At 54.9% G+C, this 19165-nt stretch overlaps 1 protein-coding gene across 3 annotated transcripts in view; it reads left to right on the top strand.

Moving 5' to 3' along the window:
• FBXW4 (F-box and WD repeat domain containing 4) overlaps nt 1-19121 on the top strand; it is a 73205-nt gene extending 54084 nt beyond the window's left edge. For 2 of the 3 annotated variants that reach the window (XM_028512113.2, XM_036027187.1), the window contains exons 6-9: nt 8243-8308; nt 17442-17582; nt 18058-18199; nt 18385-19121. In XM_028512113.2, the coding sequence (XP_028367914.1) occupies nt 8243-8308; nt 17442-17582; nt 18058-18199; nt 18385-18504 (469 nt within the window). In that variant the 3' untranslated portion in view covers nt 18505-19121. The remainder of the gene's footprint in view (nt 1-8242; nt 8309-17441; nt 17583-18057; nt 18200-18384) is intronic. The other variant, XM_036027186.1, reaches the window with a different exon arrangement.
• Nucleotides 19122-19165: the final 44 nt, after the last annotated feature.

Below are 19165 nucleotides of genomic sequence, written 5' to 3'. Positions count from 1 at the left end.
CAATTTTATTTTATTTTCCAAATATGTGTCCTGTGGTCCCTATACCATTCACTGATTAATTCATTATTCATCCGCTGTCTGTAAAGGCCACATTTAGGATCTACTAATTCCCTTCAAATATATGAGTACAGCTTCAGATTCTTTATTCTGACCCATTAATCTATTTGTCTCTTCCAGCACGAACTTCATAATACAGCTTCACAGTATATTTGATATCGAGCAACTTCTTTCTCGTTGTTCTTTTAAAAACATTTTTGCATATTCTTATGTATTTCCTCTTCCAGATGAATTTACAGTTAATTGATGAAGTAAAATCTGGCGTGGATGGGACTCTGCTGGGATGGGATGGTAGACTAGTAAGGGGAGAACCGACGGTTCTGTTGTCCCGGGCCTCGCGTCCAGGAGCACGGCCGTCTCTCCGCGTGGCCAGCAGTTCCGTGTCCTTGTGTAAAGCTTGACAGTTTTTGCGGTGGGGTTGTTTTCGTTCTTGTTTTTGTTTTGTTAGGATTATTCTTTGCTATTTTACAGTTTCTTCATTCTTTGTGTGTGTGTGTGTGTGTGTGTGTGTGTGTGTGTGTGTGAGTAGATTTCTAATTACATTTTGACTGGGGATTACTGGTGTATAATAATGGCTAACATCTGTGGGTGTTTGCTGTGTTCTGTACACCGTTTTGAGCATCTATCTTATCTCATATAATTTTTACAACAAGCTTATGCATAGGTCCTCTTCTTATTTCTCCTTTACAGATAAATTAGCTGGGCCTTAGAGAGCTTAAAGAACTCTTCCAAGGTCACTGGGTGGCAGAGCCCGGAGCCCCGAGCCTGCACTGGTTTCCACTGCCCAGCACAGCACTCCAGCTACTCAGCCGGCCCTGGTTTGTGTTGTAATCGAGTTTTAGTTGAGTCTTTTGGATTTTTAGATAGATGATTATATTGTCTGTAAATAAGGACCATTTTTATTTTTTCTTTTTCCATGCCTCTTGTTGGATGCCTAGCTTTGTGAATGTCATCTCATCGTTTCCTGGGAAGTCTGACTCAGTCCATTTCGCCTTTGGCACTGGAACACATTGCCCTTTCTCTCTCTAGGGAGTGGATGAAGCCATGTTTAGAGGCCATGTGGATGGAAAATACAGGATAGAAACTCTTCTCCTTGCAGCCCAACACATTTCTTGTTAAGTTCAATAGATTGAATGAATGTGTATGTTATTCCATTGTACTGTGAATTTTTGTTTTTGATGTACTTAATTTTTTCCTACTAATTTTGTTCTTCCATTGCTCAAGTTCCTAAGTTTCTGTTTCTTGAGTGGAGTGGGTGCATTGGGGCAGAGCAGCCTCTTATCTAGCCTGGGCCAGGGTCTTCAAGGGCCAGGCTGACCTTTTACTACTGGTGACAGTGGAGAATAACCATTTTGTGTTTCTGTGGAGGCGTCTCCCAGCTGTAGGACTGCTCTCCTCTATGGGGAAGCAGAAATCCTGCTTCAGTGGCCCTTGTTCGTCAGAGCTGCTGTGCGAGGGTAGGCATCGGGAACCTCAGCCTTGGGATACTCTCTCCAGAGCCTGACTTTCTAGGTGGCTACTTGCACATCCTGCCCGGAGAGAGGCCTGGGTGTGTGTGTGTGTGTGTGTGTGAGAGAGAGAGAGAGAGAGAGAGAGAGAGAGAGAGAGAGAGAGATGGATGACTGGGAGAGGTGTTTCAGACCTATGCCGGCTGAGGGTCAGGAGCCAGTCTTGCTCCCTATTGGCCAGTGCCTCGTTGGGAGAAAGAGGCCAGTGGGGTCCTTCTCTTCTGATCTGGGGCTTTCTGTCCTAATCTTGGGCTACTAGTTGGTCCCAAAGCTTCAGCTCAAGGTGTGCCAGGGCCACCTTTGCTGACACCTTCTCCAGCAGGCAGCTCTTTGTCGGGTTTACCTGCTCTTGGCCATGTGCCAGCAGACAGAAGTGCCTGGTTTTGCTGTTTTCTCCTATAGGATGTAAATAATGTTTTTCCCTTTAAAAAGTAGCACATGCTTATTAATGAAGATTTGGAAAATAAAGAAGGTTTAAGAGAAGGAAGAATTGCTAATCACTCTGTTGCCCCAACACATTTTAGTATGTTTCCTCTCACTGTTCCCTCTTCTATGTGCAGGCTATTTTTTTTATTGACATATGATTGACATATAACATTGTATTGGTTTCGGGTGTATGACATAATGATTTGGTATCTGTGCACACTGTAAAATACTGACCCCAATAAGCCTAGTTCCAGTTGTCATCATATATAGTTACAGTGTTTTTCTTCTGATAAGAACTTGTAAGATTTACTCTCTTAGCAGCTTGCAAATGTGCAGTGTGGTATCACTTACCATGGCCTCTGTGCTGTGCCTTCCATCCCCGTGATGTCTTCGTTCTCTTAAAGCTGCAGGTTTGTGTCTTCGACACCCTTCACTCCAACTCCCTCCCCTGTGGCAGCCACCAGTTGATTCTCTGAATTTATGACTTTGTTTTTCATTTTGTTTTGATTTGTTTTTTAAATTTATAATATTAATTTAAAAACTGACCATAGTTCTAAGACATCATCATTTCATATTTTAATACAGCACACATAAACTAACATTAAAAAAAATTTTCACTTAGCATAATGCCTTCAAGACCCATCCACGCTGTCACAAACGGCAAGGTTCCATTCTTTTTATAACCGAGTGGCGCTCCATTGTGTACGTGGACCAGAGTCCTTTGTCCATTCATCTGCTGGTGGGCACTTGGGTTGTTTCCTTGTCTTGGCTCTTGTGAGTAATGCTGCAGGGACTGCAGATACCTTTTTGAACGTGTTTTTGTTTTCTCCAGCTAAATACCCAGAAATAGTTGCTAAGTCATATGGCAATTCATTTGTCATTTTTTAGGAACTTCCGTGTTCCCCACGGCGGCTGAACAAATTTACATTCCCACCAGCTGTGTGTGAGCGTTCCTTCCCTTCTCTCCACCCCCTCGTCCCAGACCTGTTTTTCCTCATCTTTGCGATACCGCCCAGCCATTCTAACAGGTGTGAGGTGGCAGCTCGCTGCGGTTTTGATTTGAAGTGCCCGGTGATTTGCCGTGCTGAGGATCTTCTCGTGTGTCTGCTGTCCGTCTGTACGTCTTCTTTCAGAAAACATCTGCTCAGGTCCTCTGCCCATTTTTTAATCAGATTGCTGTTGGGTTTTTGTTTTGTTTTGTTTTTTTGACGTTGAATTGCATGAGTTCTTCATGTATTTGGGGTATCAACTCCTTATCAGATACACGATTTGCAGATATTTTTCCATTTAGTGGGTTGCCTTTGCATTTTTGCTGATTGTTTCCTTTGCTGTGCAGAAGCTTTGTAGTTTCATGTAATCTCACTTGTTTATTTTTTCTTTTGTTGCCTGTGTTTTTGGAGTCAGATCCAAAAAAATTATTGCCAAGATCAATGTCAAGAAGCTTATTAACACTTGTGTTTCTACCAAGAGTTTTATGGTTTCAGGTCTTACATTCACGTCTTTAATCTATTGTGTTAATTGTTATGTGTGATGTAAGGTAACAGTCCAGTCTCATTCTTTTGCGTGGGGCTGTCCAGTTTCCCCAACACCACTGGTCAAAGAGACTGCCCTTTCCCCATTGTATATCCTTGCCTCCTTTGTTGTTTACCAAAAAAAAGTCTTCTTATCTTTTAGTGAGATGAACACAATTGTGTGCACCTTCCCTCCCTGGTCTTACAGCTTTAGTTCTTGGGTTACCCCCCTTTACAGGCGGGGCTGCTGTGGACAGCAGGCCCCCCACAAGCATGCTCCCATTCGGGTGGGTGTTTCCCCAGCTTCAAGGAGAGATGTTTGTTGGAGACAACGAGAATTGTTTGCCTCTCTTTTCTTCCCTTCCCAAGCACATCTATTTCCTCCCATCTCCTTAGGCAGCTCAGGGTGCCCTGTTGGCTGGATCTTGGAAACTGGCCGCCTCACCCTTTCACCTGCCCTGGCCTGGGTCTCTCTTCTTCCTGACTTCTCTTGACCTCCTGTTCCCGCTCTGCGGGCCCCTCCCTCACGGTGCTGCCACTGCACCACTGCCCCGGCTTCCCCTCGTGAGTGAGTTCGTGTGACCTTCGCACTGCACTCCTACTTCGGGACTTAGCCGCCGTAATGATGTCAGTGGCGCAGGTTGGCAGATGGCGGCGGCAGCAATGAGACCTGACATGTTCTAATGACTCCCCCCTTCCCACCCTTGCTGGCCAAGCCGATGGAGGGGCAGGGATTTCCATGAAGCATTTTAGGAGTGGCCGAGGGAAACTGGGGAGGGGCGCTCCCAGGTGCCGATGAGGCCTGTGACCTTTGCTGCTATAATATCAGTGTTTCACCAGCGGGGCAGTTTAGGAGCCCACTTGCAGCCCATCAAAAATTGATTTAATTGCAATTTTTCCTCCAATTAGGAGCACTGGAGCCTGACTAATTGGAGTAATAGAGAGTAATAAGGCTCAGATAAAAAGCCTTCCTCGGCGGCCTTTGTATCTCGTGTCAGCGCCTGTCAGAGGTCAGAGAGCTTGCATATTCTATTAGGCAGCCCAGCCTTCATTTGTACAAATTAGTTTACCCAACAGTAATTAAAATGCCAATGCGGGTTGAAGAGAACTGAATACACTTGATGGGCATGTTGGTGAATGATGTGACAGCTCTGGTGGCCTCCCTTGCCAAAGTGTGTCAGCCCCGGCTCAGGCGGCTGGGGCCTGGGCCAGCTGGGTGGCTCTGGGCCAGCCACGGGGCACAGCTGCCGAGCACGCCACTTCTGCTGTCCCGCCTCAGAGCCACTCCGTCCCTCTTTTCTTCTTCCAGGTGGAGTCATTTTGGTCATTTGTCCACTTGTTCGTTGCACAAGCATTTCAGTGTGTGTCAGGTATTATGCTAGGTGCTGGGGGGAGCTTTTCGGGCCAAGGGGTCTAAAGTCACTTGGGCTCTGAAATCAAGATCGACTAGGTTCGGATTCCAGTCCTGCTTGCTCCCTGTGTGAGCTCGAGCGATTTCCATTACCGCTCTGGGCCTCAGTTTTGTTGTCTGTAGAACAGGGAGGTAGAACCCACTGCGCGGGGTTATGAAGACTAGAGAGAATAATGCTTTTGAAATACTTGCTCAGAACTTGGCATCTAGTAAATGCTCAACAAATCACTCATGTAATTAAAAGGGCCTCAAATAAGCAGAGGCAGCGAGAATCTATCTTCTTTTCACTCTGCCCACACCCGGCTAATTTACCTTCTTACCTTCCTCTCTCTTCTGTAACTTGTTGTTTTCTCTTCCTCACTTGAGTGCCAGAGCCCCTCGTTCTCCTGGTGTGTCTCTCTCTGATGTGAGGGCTCCTGTATCCACCACCGGGGCCTGACAATGATCTCTGTGATGCCGGGTTTGCTCGAGCTGGGGCCAGGGACCAGGAAGGCAGGCGGGGGCCCTGGGCACAGAATGAGAAACAGTAGAAGGCTGGCTTTTGGCAGGGGCTTTCCTGTCCCAAAAGAGTCGAGTTTATGGAGTCAGAATGACTTCTAGACCCTCAGGCTTCGAGAGTCTCCCGAGTTGCGTGTGTGTGACAGAGAGTTCAGACGTTACTTTTTAGGTGGCTTTTCTTGTCTACTCTCTGGTTGTGGTGCTCGGGAAGGACTTCACAGCTTCAGTGATGTATGACTGTGTCGTGTGTCATTCAGGTCTCAGTTTGCTGATTGGGGAAGTTAAGAAGCAGAGGGACCCCCTTCACAGCCCGTATGACTAGCTTCTCAGCCTATTTGGCTGTGAGCTCTGGAAGGCCCTCTCAGTTCAAGTCCACTGATTTGTCCTGAGCGCCTCCCCTGGGCCAGGCACCGTGCAGGGCACTGGAGTACACAAGAGCCACCAGATGGTTCATGATCTCAAGGGGAACGTGGGAAGATTACCCCCAAAATACCATTTGTCCCAAGAAGGTGAGATCAGAGTGTGGGAGGGACTCAGAGGAGGGATAGTGAAGCCACCTGAGAATCATGGGCTGCTGTCTCTGCCCGTTTGGCTCAGGTCTGCTGTTCCTGTCCCTGGCAGTCCCCATGGTTTGGGTTTGAGTCCTGGTGAGTATCCCCAGTGGAACCTGGGTCCGGATCTGCTTGAGTGCTGTTTATATGTTTGGGGTTTTTTTGCTGAGTGTCCAGTTTGGCTGAACTCTTAGGTCCTCATAAGTGCCAGGGGGACTCTACTTTTCCTCCTCTTCCTCCTTCCCTTCCATGGTGAAGCGAGGGGAAAAACAGTTTGTGGAAGGAAACATCCTGAGTGTCATGTTCAGGCAATTAAGAAAGGCCTTCATGGGGTATAGGGTAAGAGGCACCCTTCCTGGTGGCGGCCAGACAGGGCTGGATGGGGTGGGTGGTGGGCAGGGCTAGAGAAGCTCAGGGTCCCCAGGGAAGGTACTCCCATCTCCACCGCAGCCTGCTGGGTGTCAGAGCTGGGGGAGAGGCAGGCATTCAGGTCCCAGGTGCCCACCATCTCTCTCTCTCTCCCTTCGACTTTCCCTGATGCTACTCGGGCCTGTGGCAGGTCAGAGGCCTGCCTCAAGTCTCCTTAAGAGATGTTTCTGCTGGCGCCCCTCACCTGGGTCCAAATCCTCAAACATCTGGAGAGCCCAATTGCCTGCTCGAATGATTTCCAAGTGGCCATTATGTTTCCAGCCCAAGGTCATTGGCTTTACCAGTTATTAATGGATTGCCCTCAAGAGGAAAATGTCGAGGGGAGGGGAGGACAGCACCTCCTGGCTTTGTAGTCGGGAGCTTCACTGTCCAGTGGCCACTTCCCAGGCTGGGGGTCACCCGGGATGTGACAGAGTGGCAGCTTTGGCACACCACTGCAGTTCAGTGGCTGCTGGCACTCCTGTGGATTGCGAGGAGGCTAGGATGATGGAGCATGTCCCCAGAGGAAGTCTTGGCTTGAAAGATAGAAGCCACAGGGTGGCTCACGTGGCCATTTTGTTAGTCTGGGTCGAATGCAGACACCTGCCCTGCAATTTTGATTGTAAATCAGTGGCTTGGCCAGTGCCTGCCCTAACATCTCCCCAGTTGGTAACTCTCCGGCCAACTCCCCCCTCACTGCCCCCAGCCAAAGCCACTGGCTTCTTCAGAGCCCTCTGCGGAAATCCATCTCCCCGCTGACACACTCGGGATCAGAGCAGCACAGGTGCCGGGCAGGGCCAGGGCGGAGGGGCTGCTGCCCCGCGTTGCTAACGTGTCATTAGTATGTCCAGTCCCCCTCCCCCCGTGCTTGACATGTAGGGACCTGGCCCTTCCCTGCCCCGGGCTGCCGAGTGACACAACTGCTTTCAGCTCTGCTGCTTGCGGTTTGGGTTTTCAAGCCCTGGGTTGCTGCAGGCTTCCCCACCCACCCCTGCCAAATCCTCTAACAAAGGAGTGGCCGGGCTCCTAGGTTCAAGTTCTAGTCCTAGCATTACAGCCAGCCTGGCTCATTGCATGGACCGTTCTCCCTGCCTGCACTGAAGAAGAAACTCTGCAGATTGTATTGGTTGAGGGTTTTAAGGGTATAAGACACACTTTGGGAAATGTGGCAGGAGTGTTCCTTCTCACCTGCCTCTTGTGTCCGTCATTGTCCTCTAAACTCAGCCTGACGCCCCTTCTTCTCCAAAGCAGTCCTGGCTGCCGGCCCCTCACGTTCCCTGCTCTCTCGCCTTTGTATACTTGCATTTCTCCCGTTTCACCTTTCTGTATTCTTACTCACCTTCATTCATTTTCTAAATTCTCAGATTGGTGCCTTTACATCTGCCCTGTGCTCGTACCATATTACCCGATTCCCTGAGTTCTTAGAACCTTCAGGAATGTCCCCACCCACCCTCCACTCTGACCAGGGCATCACCTTCCAGCAGCCCACAGCCATTCCCAGGAGACCGTTTCCATGCCGTGGCTCTGTGAACTTCATACAGCGGAAGCCCGGCAGGCGTGCTCTCCCTTGGCCTCAGATTTGCACCCCCAGAGAGCTGCTTTTTACAGTGGGCAGAGACCATGCCACTGGGCCCGAGCGGCGGGCTCAGCTGTCGAACCTGTGGCTCTTCCGGCTAGTCGCTGTGAGTCGCAGCCCTCACTGCGCCTCCAGAGTCTTCCCGCCACTGCTCTGGTGGCTCTCCAGGCCGCTCCTCTCATCCTGGCTTAACCCCAGAGCCCCTGGAGAGTGAGCACCGTGCCTTCGACCGTGCAGCGTTTCCACCGCAAGTTCTGACAGGCCAGCTCTGACTCTGCTCTCCTTTTGTTTGGCAGCTCTTTTGTGACGGGGACGGCTTGTTGTGGGCACTTCTCACCCCTAAGAATCTGGGACCTCAACAGGTAAGAGATTCCTGAGCTCACCACGGCTTTCAGTGGGGGAGGGGCCAGAGCCGCCAGGAAGGGAGTGGAGAGAGCTGGCTGCCGGCGGTCCAGGAGGAGGCTGGGACAGACCCCTGCCCCGAAACCCACTGGCTGTCTCTGCCGTGGCATCTCCTCCCACGGAGTCCTCTGTTAGCTCGGGTTGACTGTTGAAGTGATTTATCTACTGAGCCACACCACCAGGGTGGAAGTAATTATCATAGGAAGTAAATAATTTCAGGTAAAATTATGATAACAACAACTTGGACTTACAATACTTTTTCTTTGAGGAGTGCCTGACTGTGTGGCACTATCTTCAGAGATGATTTTTCTAAAGTTTAAGAAATTTTGGAAGTGGCCTACAGATCCGTAAAAAGAATTACACAGAGCAGTTAACATACATCCAGGTTTTATTTACAATTCTCTGCCTTGGCAGGCTTGACACATTCCCATCTGATTCCCTGCCTGTGTGGTTTTAAAAACCTTTTTATTCTGAAAGAATCACAGATGTATAGGGAGCTACAAGCACAGGACAGCAAGGGTGCCCGTGTAACACCGGACGCAGTACGACATCCACACCGGGAGATGGACGCGGGCGAGGTCCGCAGCCCTTGACTCGGGGTCTGGGCGCGCCTGTCTGTGCGTGCACGCTTGGGTGTGGCTCTCTGCAGTTTTGTCTCGTGTGTCCATTCGAGTGACCGCCGCCACGCCAGCACTGAGACCCCTTATGTGTCCTGTGCCCACCCTCCGCATCCTCAGTGGCATTTAGTGTTGTCGCCACTTTTGCATTGAGTCTAAGAACTCTTGACCTCGCCCAGGCACCTGCCCACCTCCTGCTTTCCAGCGCCCAGCTGGCCACGGGGTGTGCTCCTCTCGCCTTCTCCAGCTGCGGCGGCTCTAGCTCGTCTTCTTTCCTCCCCAGGAAAGTATTGGCCATACCTTTTTCCTTTTTTTGAAATATCCATTATGCTGTCAGTCTTCCCAATTGATTTTTGTGTAACACATGAGCTGTTATAATTAATGATCCTTTAGTGCCTTTAATGATCATCCAAGTGCAGGAATAGGAAAGCCGGGACTTCACCAAATGCCACATCACATCACTGGGCAGCTCTGAGAGTTAGGACACCGACCCTCCACTGCGGGTCAGTCTGCTTCCTGGAGGTGTGAGCCTGACCAGAAGCAAGTTGAACCTCTCCTCTGAGGACAGGCCTTTAGGTTTCGGAAAACTTGGGTCTGTGAAAACGGTCACCGTCGCTCATTCTGCCCAACTCCTGCTACATCTGAATGGGGCGGAGGGGGAAGGAACCCCTCTTCTGGTGTGACCGGGGTGCTGTGGGGAGCGACCGAGGGCACACAGACTGTAGGGTCAGACACACCTGGTTCCAGAGCTGATTCTGCTGCTTATTAATTCTGTGACCTGGGGGCCTCTCTGGGCCTCAGCTTCCACACTTGTAAATTAAATGGGATTTAATTATCTCTGTGTAACAGAACCAGTGTGAAAAAAGTGCCCACGCAGTGCCTGTCACCTCGGGGGTGGTCACCCACTGTAAGCTACCTCCCTCCCTCTCCTCCTCCCCATCCACAGCTGTCTGCCACAAGGGGGCTGTGGAGTTGGTGGGGGCTCTCCTTTCAGTCCCCCCAGTGTGTGTGGCCTGTGACCAGTGGAGGTGGGCGAACCCGCTGACTTCATGGCGTAGAGAAGGGTGTAAGTCACAGAGACGGGCGTTTCCGCTGGGGGCCTGTTTGACCTACTCATGTAGCTGGACCTGATCCGGGCCCAGGATGGCAGACAGGCCAGTGGGTGGGGGTGCACCACTGTGGCCCAGCTTTGTCTTGAAGGTGGAGTAATGTTGAAGTTCCTCTTTGCCTGTGGTTGCCTTGGGAAGAGGTATGCCTGGGCACAGATTTAGGATCGGGATGGAATTTTAAGTCACCAATCCATGAACGGCATTCCGTTCCACACTGACCCCAAACGCTGGGTTTTTGCAGGGCCCCAGAAGAACCCAAGTGAGAGTGGGCACAAGGTGGTGGGTACAGTCCCCACTAGAGCCAGACGAGAAACAGCCGCAGGACCCTCTGGCCAGCCTGTGGCAGGGCTGCCCTGGGTATCCCTTGGCAATGCCGTCTCTCTAGCCCCCAGACTCCCCTCCTCACCACTGAGAGGAGCCAGGCTTTGTGCAGACACCCCTCCTACCCCCAGGGGAGCTTGGAGGACCAGGCGCTGCAGGGACCAAGGGGACGATGCCCCGGTGGAGACATCGCCTTTGGGTGGGAGGAAACGGATGGACGGGACGACTGTCCTCCGCTGTCTTTCCCAGGGAAGCCCGAGCAGATAATAAAGCCATGTAGAAAATAGGATTAAGGTAATGAACAGGCAGGACAGAGTTTGATCTTTCAATAACGCCAAAGCCTGACTGACAGGCCAATCTGGAAGGTGGAGCGACATCGCCGGCAGGACTCAGCAGCGGGGCCGAGTGCGGAGCTGGGTGGATTCTTTTGCTTTTAACCTGTCACTGCTGAAACTTGAGGAGCACTGAGATTTTCTCTTTTATGTGTGCAGGGACTTGGGGTGGGGGGGCAGGGGGTACTGAGGGGCAGTTTTGCTCCCAGCATCACTCCGCCAGGGGCTGCCCTCAGGAAGAGGATGGGGGCTGGGATGGAGCTCGGAAGTGGAGGCACCCTGCTGAGTGTCAGCGCTTCCTCAGCCCTGTGTCCCTCAGTGCCTGTCCTCAGGCAGCCTGGGCCACTCACGGTACCTGGGACTCCTTTCGAGGTCACTGTGGCTCTCTCAGCACCCCTGGAGACTGTTCTCCCCGAGGCTAAGCAAGGGGAGCTCCCAGCTGGAGGTCAGAGGGCAGCTGTGGCACACAACCATTGCCTAGATGTCAAGGAACTTGGCTGTCCCCATCCCCCCTCCGCTTCTGCCTTTCTTTCTCCTAGAGCTGGGGCCCCTGGGGTGGGCCCAAGGATGGGCAGATTCCCAGCCTGTCTAGCCGGGCAGAGAGAAAGGTGGAGTCCTCCCTCCAACCTAGAGGTGCCGGTGTGTTCCTGCTTCTGAGGGTGGATGTTCTTCAGGCCCAGTCCCCAGCCCTCAAGGGCTCCATCTGGATAGGCAGTGCCAGTAGCCAGCCACTGAGGTGTCCTTAGCTAGGCCCTGGGGTCCCCTCGTGCCTCGAGGTGCTGTGTCAAAGCCGTCCTGCTCCTGAGCCTGAGGCCTAGAGGAACCAAGGCCCATTGGTGTCCTCTGCCTGCCTGTGAGCAGGCCCCGGCTGGGCCCGGTGGCTGTTGTCTGTGGGGACTGCCTCCTACCTGCCGGTGGGCCAGACAGGGCACACCCCTCCCCCAGGGCGTGTTCTGGCTGTGGGTTATACTTTCCTGCCAAGGGGCTTTGAGCTGGACCCGGCATTGGTGCCCTGAGGGCAGGGCACCCTGGTCACCCTGGGGGTGGTGGGCAGCCAGGCAGCGTGACGAAGAGGCCTGAGATCCCAGACCTGGAGGGGTCACCGTGGGTCCAGCCATAGCTAAGCCAGCCCAGGGACTGTCTGGTGGGGAAGGGGGGGTAGCAGTGGGCTTTGGTGACCTGGCAGTTCCTAGGGACTGAGGGCTTGAGCCCTTGCCTAGGCACTGTGCTGTGTACATGTGTGACCCATGGGTGTGGCCCTGCTCACGTGCTCTCATTTCCCCTCCCCCTCCAACCAGGGCCCTACCAGGTTCCCGTTCCTCCTCCATTTCCACCCTAAAGCCCCTACGTCTCCCTTCGTCTCCTTTCACAATGAAGGCTGGGCAGGCGGGCTTCTCGGACGTTCTGTCAGGTGCCCTCTGCTCTTCCTCATGGAGCCTTTGCTCACCTGACCCTTGTGCCTGGGTTAACCCTTCTCTGCCTCCTGAAACCTCGCTCACACTGCAGCATACATAAACAGCACCTCCATCACAAAGCCCACCCTGATCCTGACCCCTGTGGCTGGAGTTGGTGACTTGGAGAGAACTCACAGGGCCACCTCGTCGGCCACCATGTGCCCTAGCATAGCTCCCCGTTGGGTTGGGAACTTGTCTTGGGACCCTGGACTGAGCATGGGAGCTGCATATCAGGTCACTTGCTGGCATTCGGGATGGCAAGGGCACCTGGCTGCAGCCTGCCAACTGAACTGGCTGTCATGGGGCCTGGTGTCCTGCGTGCAGGCCGGGCTGCTCTGAGGGCACCGTGAGCGCCCACCCCGCCCAGGTGTGGCTTTGTCCCTGCCCCAGGCCCTCCGCCTCCACCGGGCAGGGGGTCTGGCCCTCAGTCAGGCTGATTAAGGGAATTGCCCCTCTTTAAAGTACCTGCCTTCTCCTTTGAAAGTATTACTGACAGCGTTTTTCATTTTCTTTTTTCTTTACCTCTTTAAGGAACCCTGTAATTTCTTTCTCTTTCTTTCTTTCTCCCCCCCTTTCCTTTTTCTTTCTTGTCCCCTCTGTCCCCCTGAACTCTTTGAAATTGGCTCTCTGCCTACTGACACCAAACTGATACTTTGCGTTTCACTTCTCCTTATCCCTTTATGGCAACAGATGTTGAAATTTTGTATCCTTTTATCTGCCCGGCTGCCCCTTCCTGTAATTACGGTCCCCTTGTTAGCAGCACAAAGTGGGCTGCCTGGCCTTTGAGCCATTGTGTCTGAACACGTGTGCTCGGGCGGGTGCTGGGGGCCGTGCACGCGGACGCACACGCATGTGAAAGGCTGTGTGCCTGGCGAGGGCCCTTCCTTCTCTCCTGGCGGGGCCGGGGCAGGCGAAGCTTTTATGGGATTCTCGTCTCCACCACTTCGTGGCTGGGACCCAGCTTCCTCTTTCTCTCGCTCTCCCTGCTGGAGGGCTGGACTGGGACAGCCCCGCCTGCTCAGAAGCCTCACAGCTCTCTGCCACTCGTGGAGTTCTGCCCGCTGAGCAGCGTGTCCACCAGGGTCTAGGAGCCAGGTCACGCCGACTTGCTCCCCTTGCAGGCCCAAGCCTCCGACTGAACCAGATTGCCCACAGCTGCCCTAGCTCTGCACTTCTGCCGTGGCTGGTCTTTCACCGGGGCCATCCCCTGTCCTGTCATTGCCTGTCACAGTCCGGTCGCTCACTGAAGAGTCACTCGATACCCACAGCCAGAATGTTCTCTGTGCCCTGTGAAGCTTCCGTCATCTCCCTTCTGGCGCCTGCCAGGTCGTGCTTTGCATTGTTAGTCGGACACACGACAGACTTCTCCCCCGTACTGGACTGCGGACAGGCGTTGCGCCCTTTGCAGTCACACTCCGCATCTCCCTGCAGTTCCTCTTGAGCACGGTGGCTTGTGTGCAGGGAGCTCAATAAGTGGTCGCTGGTCAAAGAAAGGGAGAGAGAGAAGGTGGAAGAAGGAAGGACAGAGGAAGGGAGGGAGGCACGGAGGGAGGGAGGAACCTCCCACTTTCTTAACAGCCATATCGGGCCCAGCTTATCCCTTCAGGCCATCTGTCTCCTGGGAGCCAAAGAGATCTAGGGAGATGAACGGCTTGCCACCCTCCCATCCATCCCCTCTCCCAAAAGCCGTTGTTGCATTTTGGGGTACATGTGCAAGGTAGGGTGTCCTCACACCCAAACAGACGCAGGAACGAGCAACCGTAGGGTCTCCGGGGAGTGCTGTGGGGAACCCGGTATGTGGACAGTGGTGGGAAAATGGCGCGGGGCCGCGGGCATTCTTCAGTGTGGGTGGGGAGTGGGCGCCAGGGGTGTTTCGGGGCATGTTCCTGCAGGAGGACTTCCCCTGAGCCGAGGCTGTGGTGGGGGCACCGGCAGGCCAGGCTGGGGTGAGAGGGCGCAGGGGTGGGAGAGCGCAGAGAAGGGAGGGGAGCAGGACACCAGGCTTCCAGGCTCTTCAGGGCCCAGGCCGGGGAGGGGCGGGGGCTCTTCCTGCCAGGGTCTGCCCCACTCTGCCAGACTCTAGCCCGGAACTCAGGGCCTTTCCAGATCAGACATCCAGGTCTTCGGGGCTAGCACCTGCCTTCTGCCGGCTTTCCCCAGAAAGATGGTCACGGGGATGGGGTGGGGTCAGTGTCTAAAACTTCCCTCCTCCTTGACTGTCAGGAAGTTCTCTACCCTCACACTTCCCACCAGCGTGAGGAGGGTTGTCTGGGCAGCAGGGTGGTTGGGCCAGGGGGACCCGTTTCCTCACCTGATTCCCTCTCCAAGGCTCCCTGGGACGAGGCCCCACGTAGCCCGCTGCCTCCGGGCCTGGCCACATTCCTCAGGCTCCCAGGGGCGGCCCCAGCCGTCTTTCTCTCTACCCGGATGGGGAGAGAATTGGCTTGCAGGAGGCTGGTGTGGACGCCCCCAGCCTGCAGCGGCTCCTGGAGGCCTGGCTTTGTGCGCAGGAGTTGCAAGGGAATGGACTTTTTGTCTGGCCTTCTATAGCGACAGACCGGCCCTTGCTCCTGCCTTGGCCGGGGGCTGTGAGCGGCAGCCCTGTTCCCACACAAGTCGTCCCGGCAGCCAAGGCAGTGCACCCCCGCCCACCCCCACAGTGGCAGGCCAAGAAGCATTCTTAGCATTCTTTCCAGAGAAAAGGGGTGAAACGTCTGAATTTGGGGGTCACCATGTTATACAAATTGCAATCTAATCGTTTTTTACAAGAATACACTTGCAGTAAGAAAAGCAGCTCGGAGGAGGGGCTGAGGAGACAGCTTGTTTTGTCCCCCTTACTCCCAAAGTTTGGGGCTATTGTCGGCCAGTCTCTCTCTCCCCACCACAACAGTTGAGCTAGACTTTTCTAGTTAAATTGGTCCTGGGTGAGGGCCACAAAGGGCCCACGGAGCCATTTCTGCTTGTTTTCCCAAATCAAAGCCCCAGCAGGGCTCCGAGGGCACCGCCAGGAAGAGCCAGGCCGTTTCCCAGAGCGCCGCGTGTCGGCTCACGCTGCAAACTTAACCCCACGGTGCCGCTCAGCAGAGCTCCACGGTGCTGGGCCCAGAGCCCAGAGAAATTGTGTCTTTTTATTGGCCCATTTAAAGTGTGTGTGGCCACTTCAGAGAGTCAGAGACAGTGCGGCAGAAAGAAAATTGTGACCCCTGGCCGGGCTGGGCTGGCAAACGAGGGCCTTTGGGACGCGTCCTGGCCCCGAGGCTGGTGCTTACTTGTGCCTTCCGGTCCCCGGAGAGGAGAGGCCTGCGTGTCTCACTGCAGGCGTGGCCGAGTGACACCCTCCAGTGGTGGCGCAGACTCTGGGGCACAGGTCCAGGTTGGCCACTTGGTCTGGGTGTGGCCCTTGTGCTGCTGACCCTGCCGAGCCCGGATGCCCAGCTCTCCTTCCCCCCGAACCCCGGGACCAGGGTGGGCAGGTAGAGCCATGCTGGGCTTCACGCCCCCCGTCCCACTGCCTTTCATCTTCTGTTTCAAACAGACAAACATGAAATTACTTCTATAGATTAAAGGGGAGAGCTCCTCAGTCATTCCTGAAGGCCTCACTAATGGAGGGGGCAGGGCCCCCAGTCTGGAAGGAGAGGGAGAACCGTGGAGCGAAACAGCCCGACCTGATGTACACAGATGTGCTCGTGTACCCGGAGGGACAGGGAGAGAGGCCGCCGCTTCCGGGGCTCCGGCCTGCCCGGCGAGGGTGATTCGTGGCCGGTGGCCCATCGGGCAAGGCAGGGCTTCCTGGGAGCCCAGGTCAGCGGTCTCTTACCGCTGACCTGAACAGAGGGCTTTCTGCCTGACCCTCCTCAGGACTCGCCCAGTGTCGCCCTTTCCCCCCGTGGATTTGTCGTGTGCGGCCCCAAGAGAGAGAGGAGCGCTGCCCTGGAAAGATGGCTGGGCGCAGGTGCCACCTTAGGGCCTGGCCCCCACCGGACAGCAGCAGTGTTCCTTGCTGGGGTCACCTCACTGCCCAGGGCTGAAGGGGAAAGGCAGAATGGGCAGGAAGGAGCCGCAGTGGCCTCCTTTCCTCCTTCAGTCTCCAGGGGAGACGGCAGCCCGCTGGGCAGGAGGGAGGCTGAGGGTCAGCGTGTGTGAGAGGTGGAAGGACTGGTGCTGAGGGCCGCATCCACACATGTGACCGGCAGCCTCGTCTGCCTTAAGCCCTTTGATGGCCACTGTGTGGGCCAAACCTGGGCTGGCGTGACCATGGAGTCCTCCCCATTCCGTGCCCGGGCCTCTTACCTGTGTGTCCCTGTGAAGTGTCCAGGGCCTTGTTTCTCTGGTCTTGTCCTGGAGGAGAGCCCAGCATCTCTGGGTGAAGCTGGAGAATGGCGCCCCTCTTCTCCCTCACTCCCCCAGCCATTCTGCAGACTCACTGCTTCCACCCGCCCCCTAGGCACAGGGATTAGCGGGTGCACTTGATGTTGAGGGGCAGTTGCTAGGGCCAGGGGGCCCCCCTACATGGTTGCTAGGGGTCTGGCATCGGGTGAGGGGTCTGCCCACTGCCGCGGTCACGGAGGGAATTACACAGTCACAAAGAAATTGTTCTTCTCAGTAATCTGCTCTCGGCCACCGGGAGGGGCGAGGGTGGGGGAGCAAGCTGGAGCCCAGCAGGCTGGGGGCTGTGATCACAGAGGCGTGCTCGCCCTGGGCTGGGGGCCAGCCTGGCCGGGAACACTAGGGACCAGCCCGCTAAGCTGCTTTCTCAGCGATTTTGCTCCCCAGACACAAAGGTGTTTACTTGTTTTAACATCTCCTGGGACTCCCCTTCTCCCTTTGTGTGGTCTTTATCCCCACTGAGGTTTGAGCCCCAGATTACAGGCGGGAATTAAGGCATTGGACTCAGGCAGCTCAGAACGGCATGACCTGCGGATCAAGGAGTATAAAGTAACCAAATGTGTGTGTGTGTGTGTGTGTGTGTGCGTGTGCACAACCCCTTCAGCAAGGCCCATTCATCGTCCCGAGGCAGAGAGGCTGGGTGGTGGGTGGCCGGCGTGCAGGTGTGATGCAGGGACTGCTGGCGGTGATGGAGGTGTTGTTACGGAGAGGGACTGGGGCATCTCCCCTCTGGACCCCACTTCTAGGGAGTCTACTTCTAGCTCCGGGAGGAAAGCCGCATTTCCTCAGGGACAGATGCCATTTGGAGGTTCAAAGAGTCTGTTCGGGCCAAGGTGGGACAGTGGCTCATCCTCTGCCTGTCCTCTCCCTGCAGTGGGCAGCTGATGACGCATCTGGGTAGCGACTTTCCCCCAGGGGCTGGGGTGCTGGACCTCATGTACGAGTCCCCTTCCACACTGCTGTCCTGTGGCTATGACACCTACGTTCGATACTGGGACCTCCGAGCCAGCGTCAGGTGAGTGCGCTGGGCAGGAGGACAGGTGGTGGGAACCCTGGGAGGAGAAGGTGCAGAAACTGCATGTCAGGGAGCAGCCAGCAGGATCAGGTCAGGCTTACACTCCTCACCTTGGGCAGTCCTGGCCTTGGGGCCTCGGGGACAGTAGCTACCAGGCCCTGATCAGAGCCTCGGGAGCTGTCAGGGTGCCATCCCTGGGCATTCTGTCCCAGCCTTTCTCCAGGCCTTTCTCCGCCCTGAGGCCTTCCCAGTCCTGCGAGGCAGTCAGCTGGGTGAAACACAAATGGGGGCCTCATCCACTCTGGGGGCTGGGGCTCAGTGAGGAAGAGGCCTTACTGAGGAGGCTTGTCCCCAGAAGGCTGGCTTTTAAAGAATGTGGTGATTCAGCTTCTCTCCCTCCCAGCCAGAGTGGGGGGTGGGGGGTACCCTGAAGCCCCCCCCCCCCCCAACCCCTGCATCTCCTCTTCCTGGACAGGAAGTGTGTCATGGAGTGGGAGGAGCCCCACGACAGCACCCTGTACTGCTTGCAGACAGATGGGAACCACTTGCTGGCCACAGGTTCCTCCTACTACGGCGTCGTGCGACTGTGGGACCGGCGCCAAAGGGCCTGCCTACATGTAAGCATCCCGCCCACCTCACACTTGCAAGAAGCCAGGACTCATTTTTACCGGCTGCACCTGAGAGTGGGTGTGCCCAGAGACGGTGGGCGGGAGCCCATTGCACTGGGCCTGGAATCCTGGTTTGGGGCTCCCCCGCCCCCCCCCTCGGGCCACTCCTACCATTCTCGTGCCCTCCCTTGCAGGCCTTCCCGCTGACGTCAACACCCCAGAGCAGTCCTGTGTACTGCCTGCGCTTCACCACCAAGCATCTCTATGCTGCACTGGCTTACAACCTCCACATCCTGGACTTTCAAAACCCGTGACAGTCAGGGCCACCCCAGCCTGTGGGCCCAGAAAGCCAGCTACTCAGGGACCTATCCTGCTTGGAGGGTGCAGTGATAACGCCTTCCCACCCCCGTGCCTGTGCTCCTAGTCCTGCAACCACAGTGCTCGGGCCCTTAAGCTAAAGGCTGCTGACTCCTGGGAGCTGGGGTTACCCAGAGACACGGTCCCTCCCAGGAACCAGTGGAAAGAAGGGACCTGCTGCTTTGGGAGAGTGAAGTTGAACCCACTAGGCCTTGCTCTCCTGTTGGCCAGAGCAAGGATCTGGCCTGGAGAGGCGCCCCCCGTACCCAGGATAGCTTCGAGTGAGGTGAGGTACTCCAGCCTTTCCTGTGGTCCTTCTCTGTCCTTTCCCTGGAAGGAGGGGTGAGGCTGCCAATACCCCTGCTGGCACCAGCGCCCCCCTCCTCGGTCAGACCCCACCCTGGATCAAGCTCTTGGGGCTGAAGACTCATTCCTGGGGCACTGTGGCCTGGTCTCCCTTTGAAACCAAGAAAGGACAAAGGAACCCAGCAAGCAGCTTTGAGTTCTAAGCCATCCCAGCCTCAGGCCATGCTACAATGTTCATTTTTGTAAAAATAAAGCTTAACTGTTCACAGATCTGGCTCCTCACTGGCCGGGGACTCCTGGGAGACCCCAAAG

The sequence above is a fragment of the Phyllostomus discolor genome, chromosome 5 (assembly GCF_004126475.2).
Source record: "Phyllostomus discolor isolate MPI-MPIP mPhyDis1 chromosome 5, mPhyDis1.pri.v3, whole genome shotgun sequence".
NCBI lineage: Eukaryota > Metazoa > Chordata > Mammalia > Chiroptera > Phyllostomidae > Phyllostomus > Phyllostomus discolor.
The sequence above is the reverse complement of the archived record's forward strand: the minus strand, read 5'-3'. Positions and strand labels throughout refer to the sequence as shown.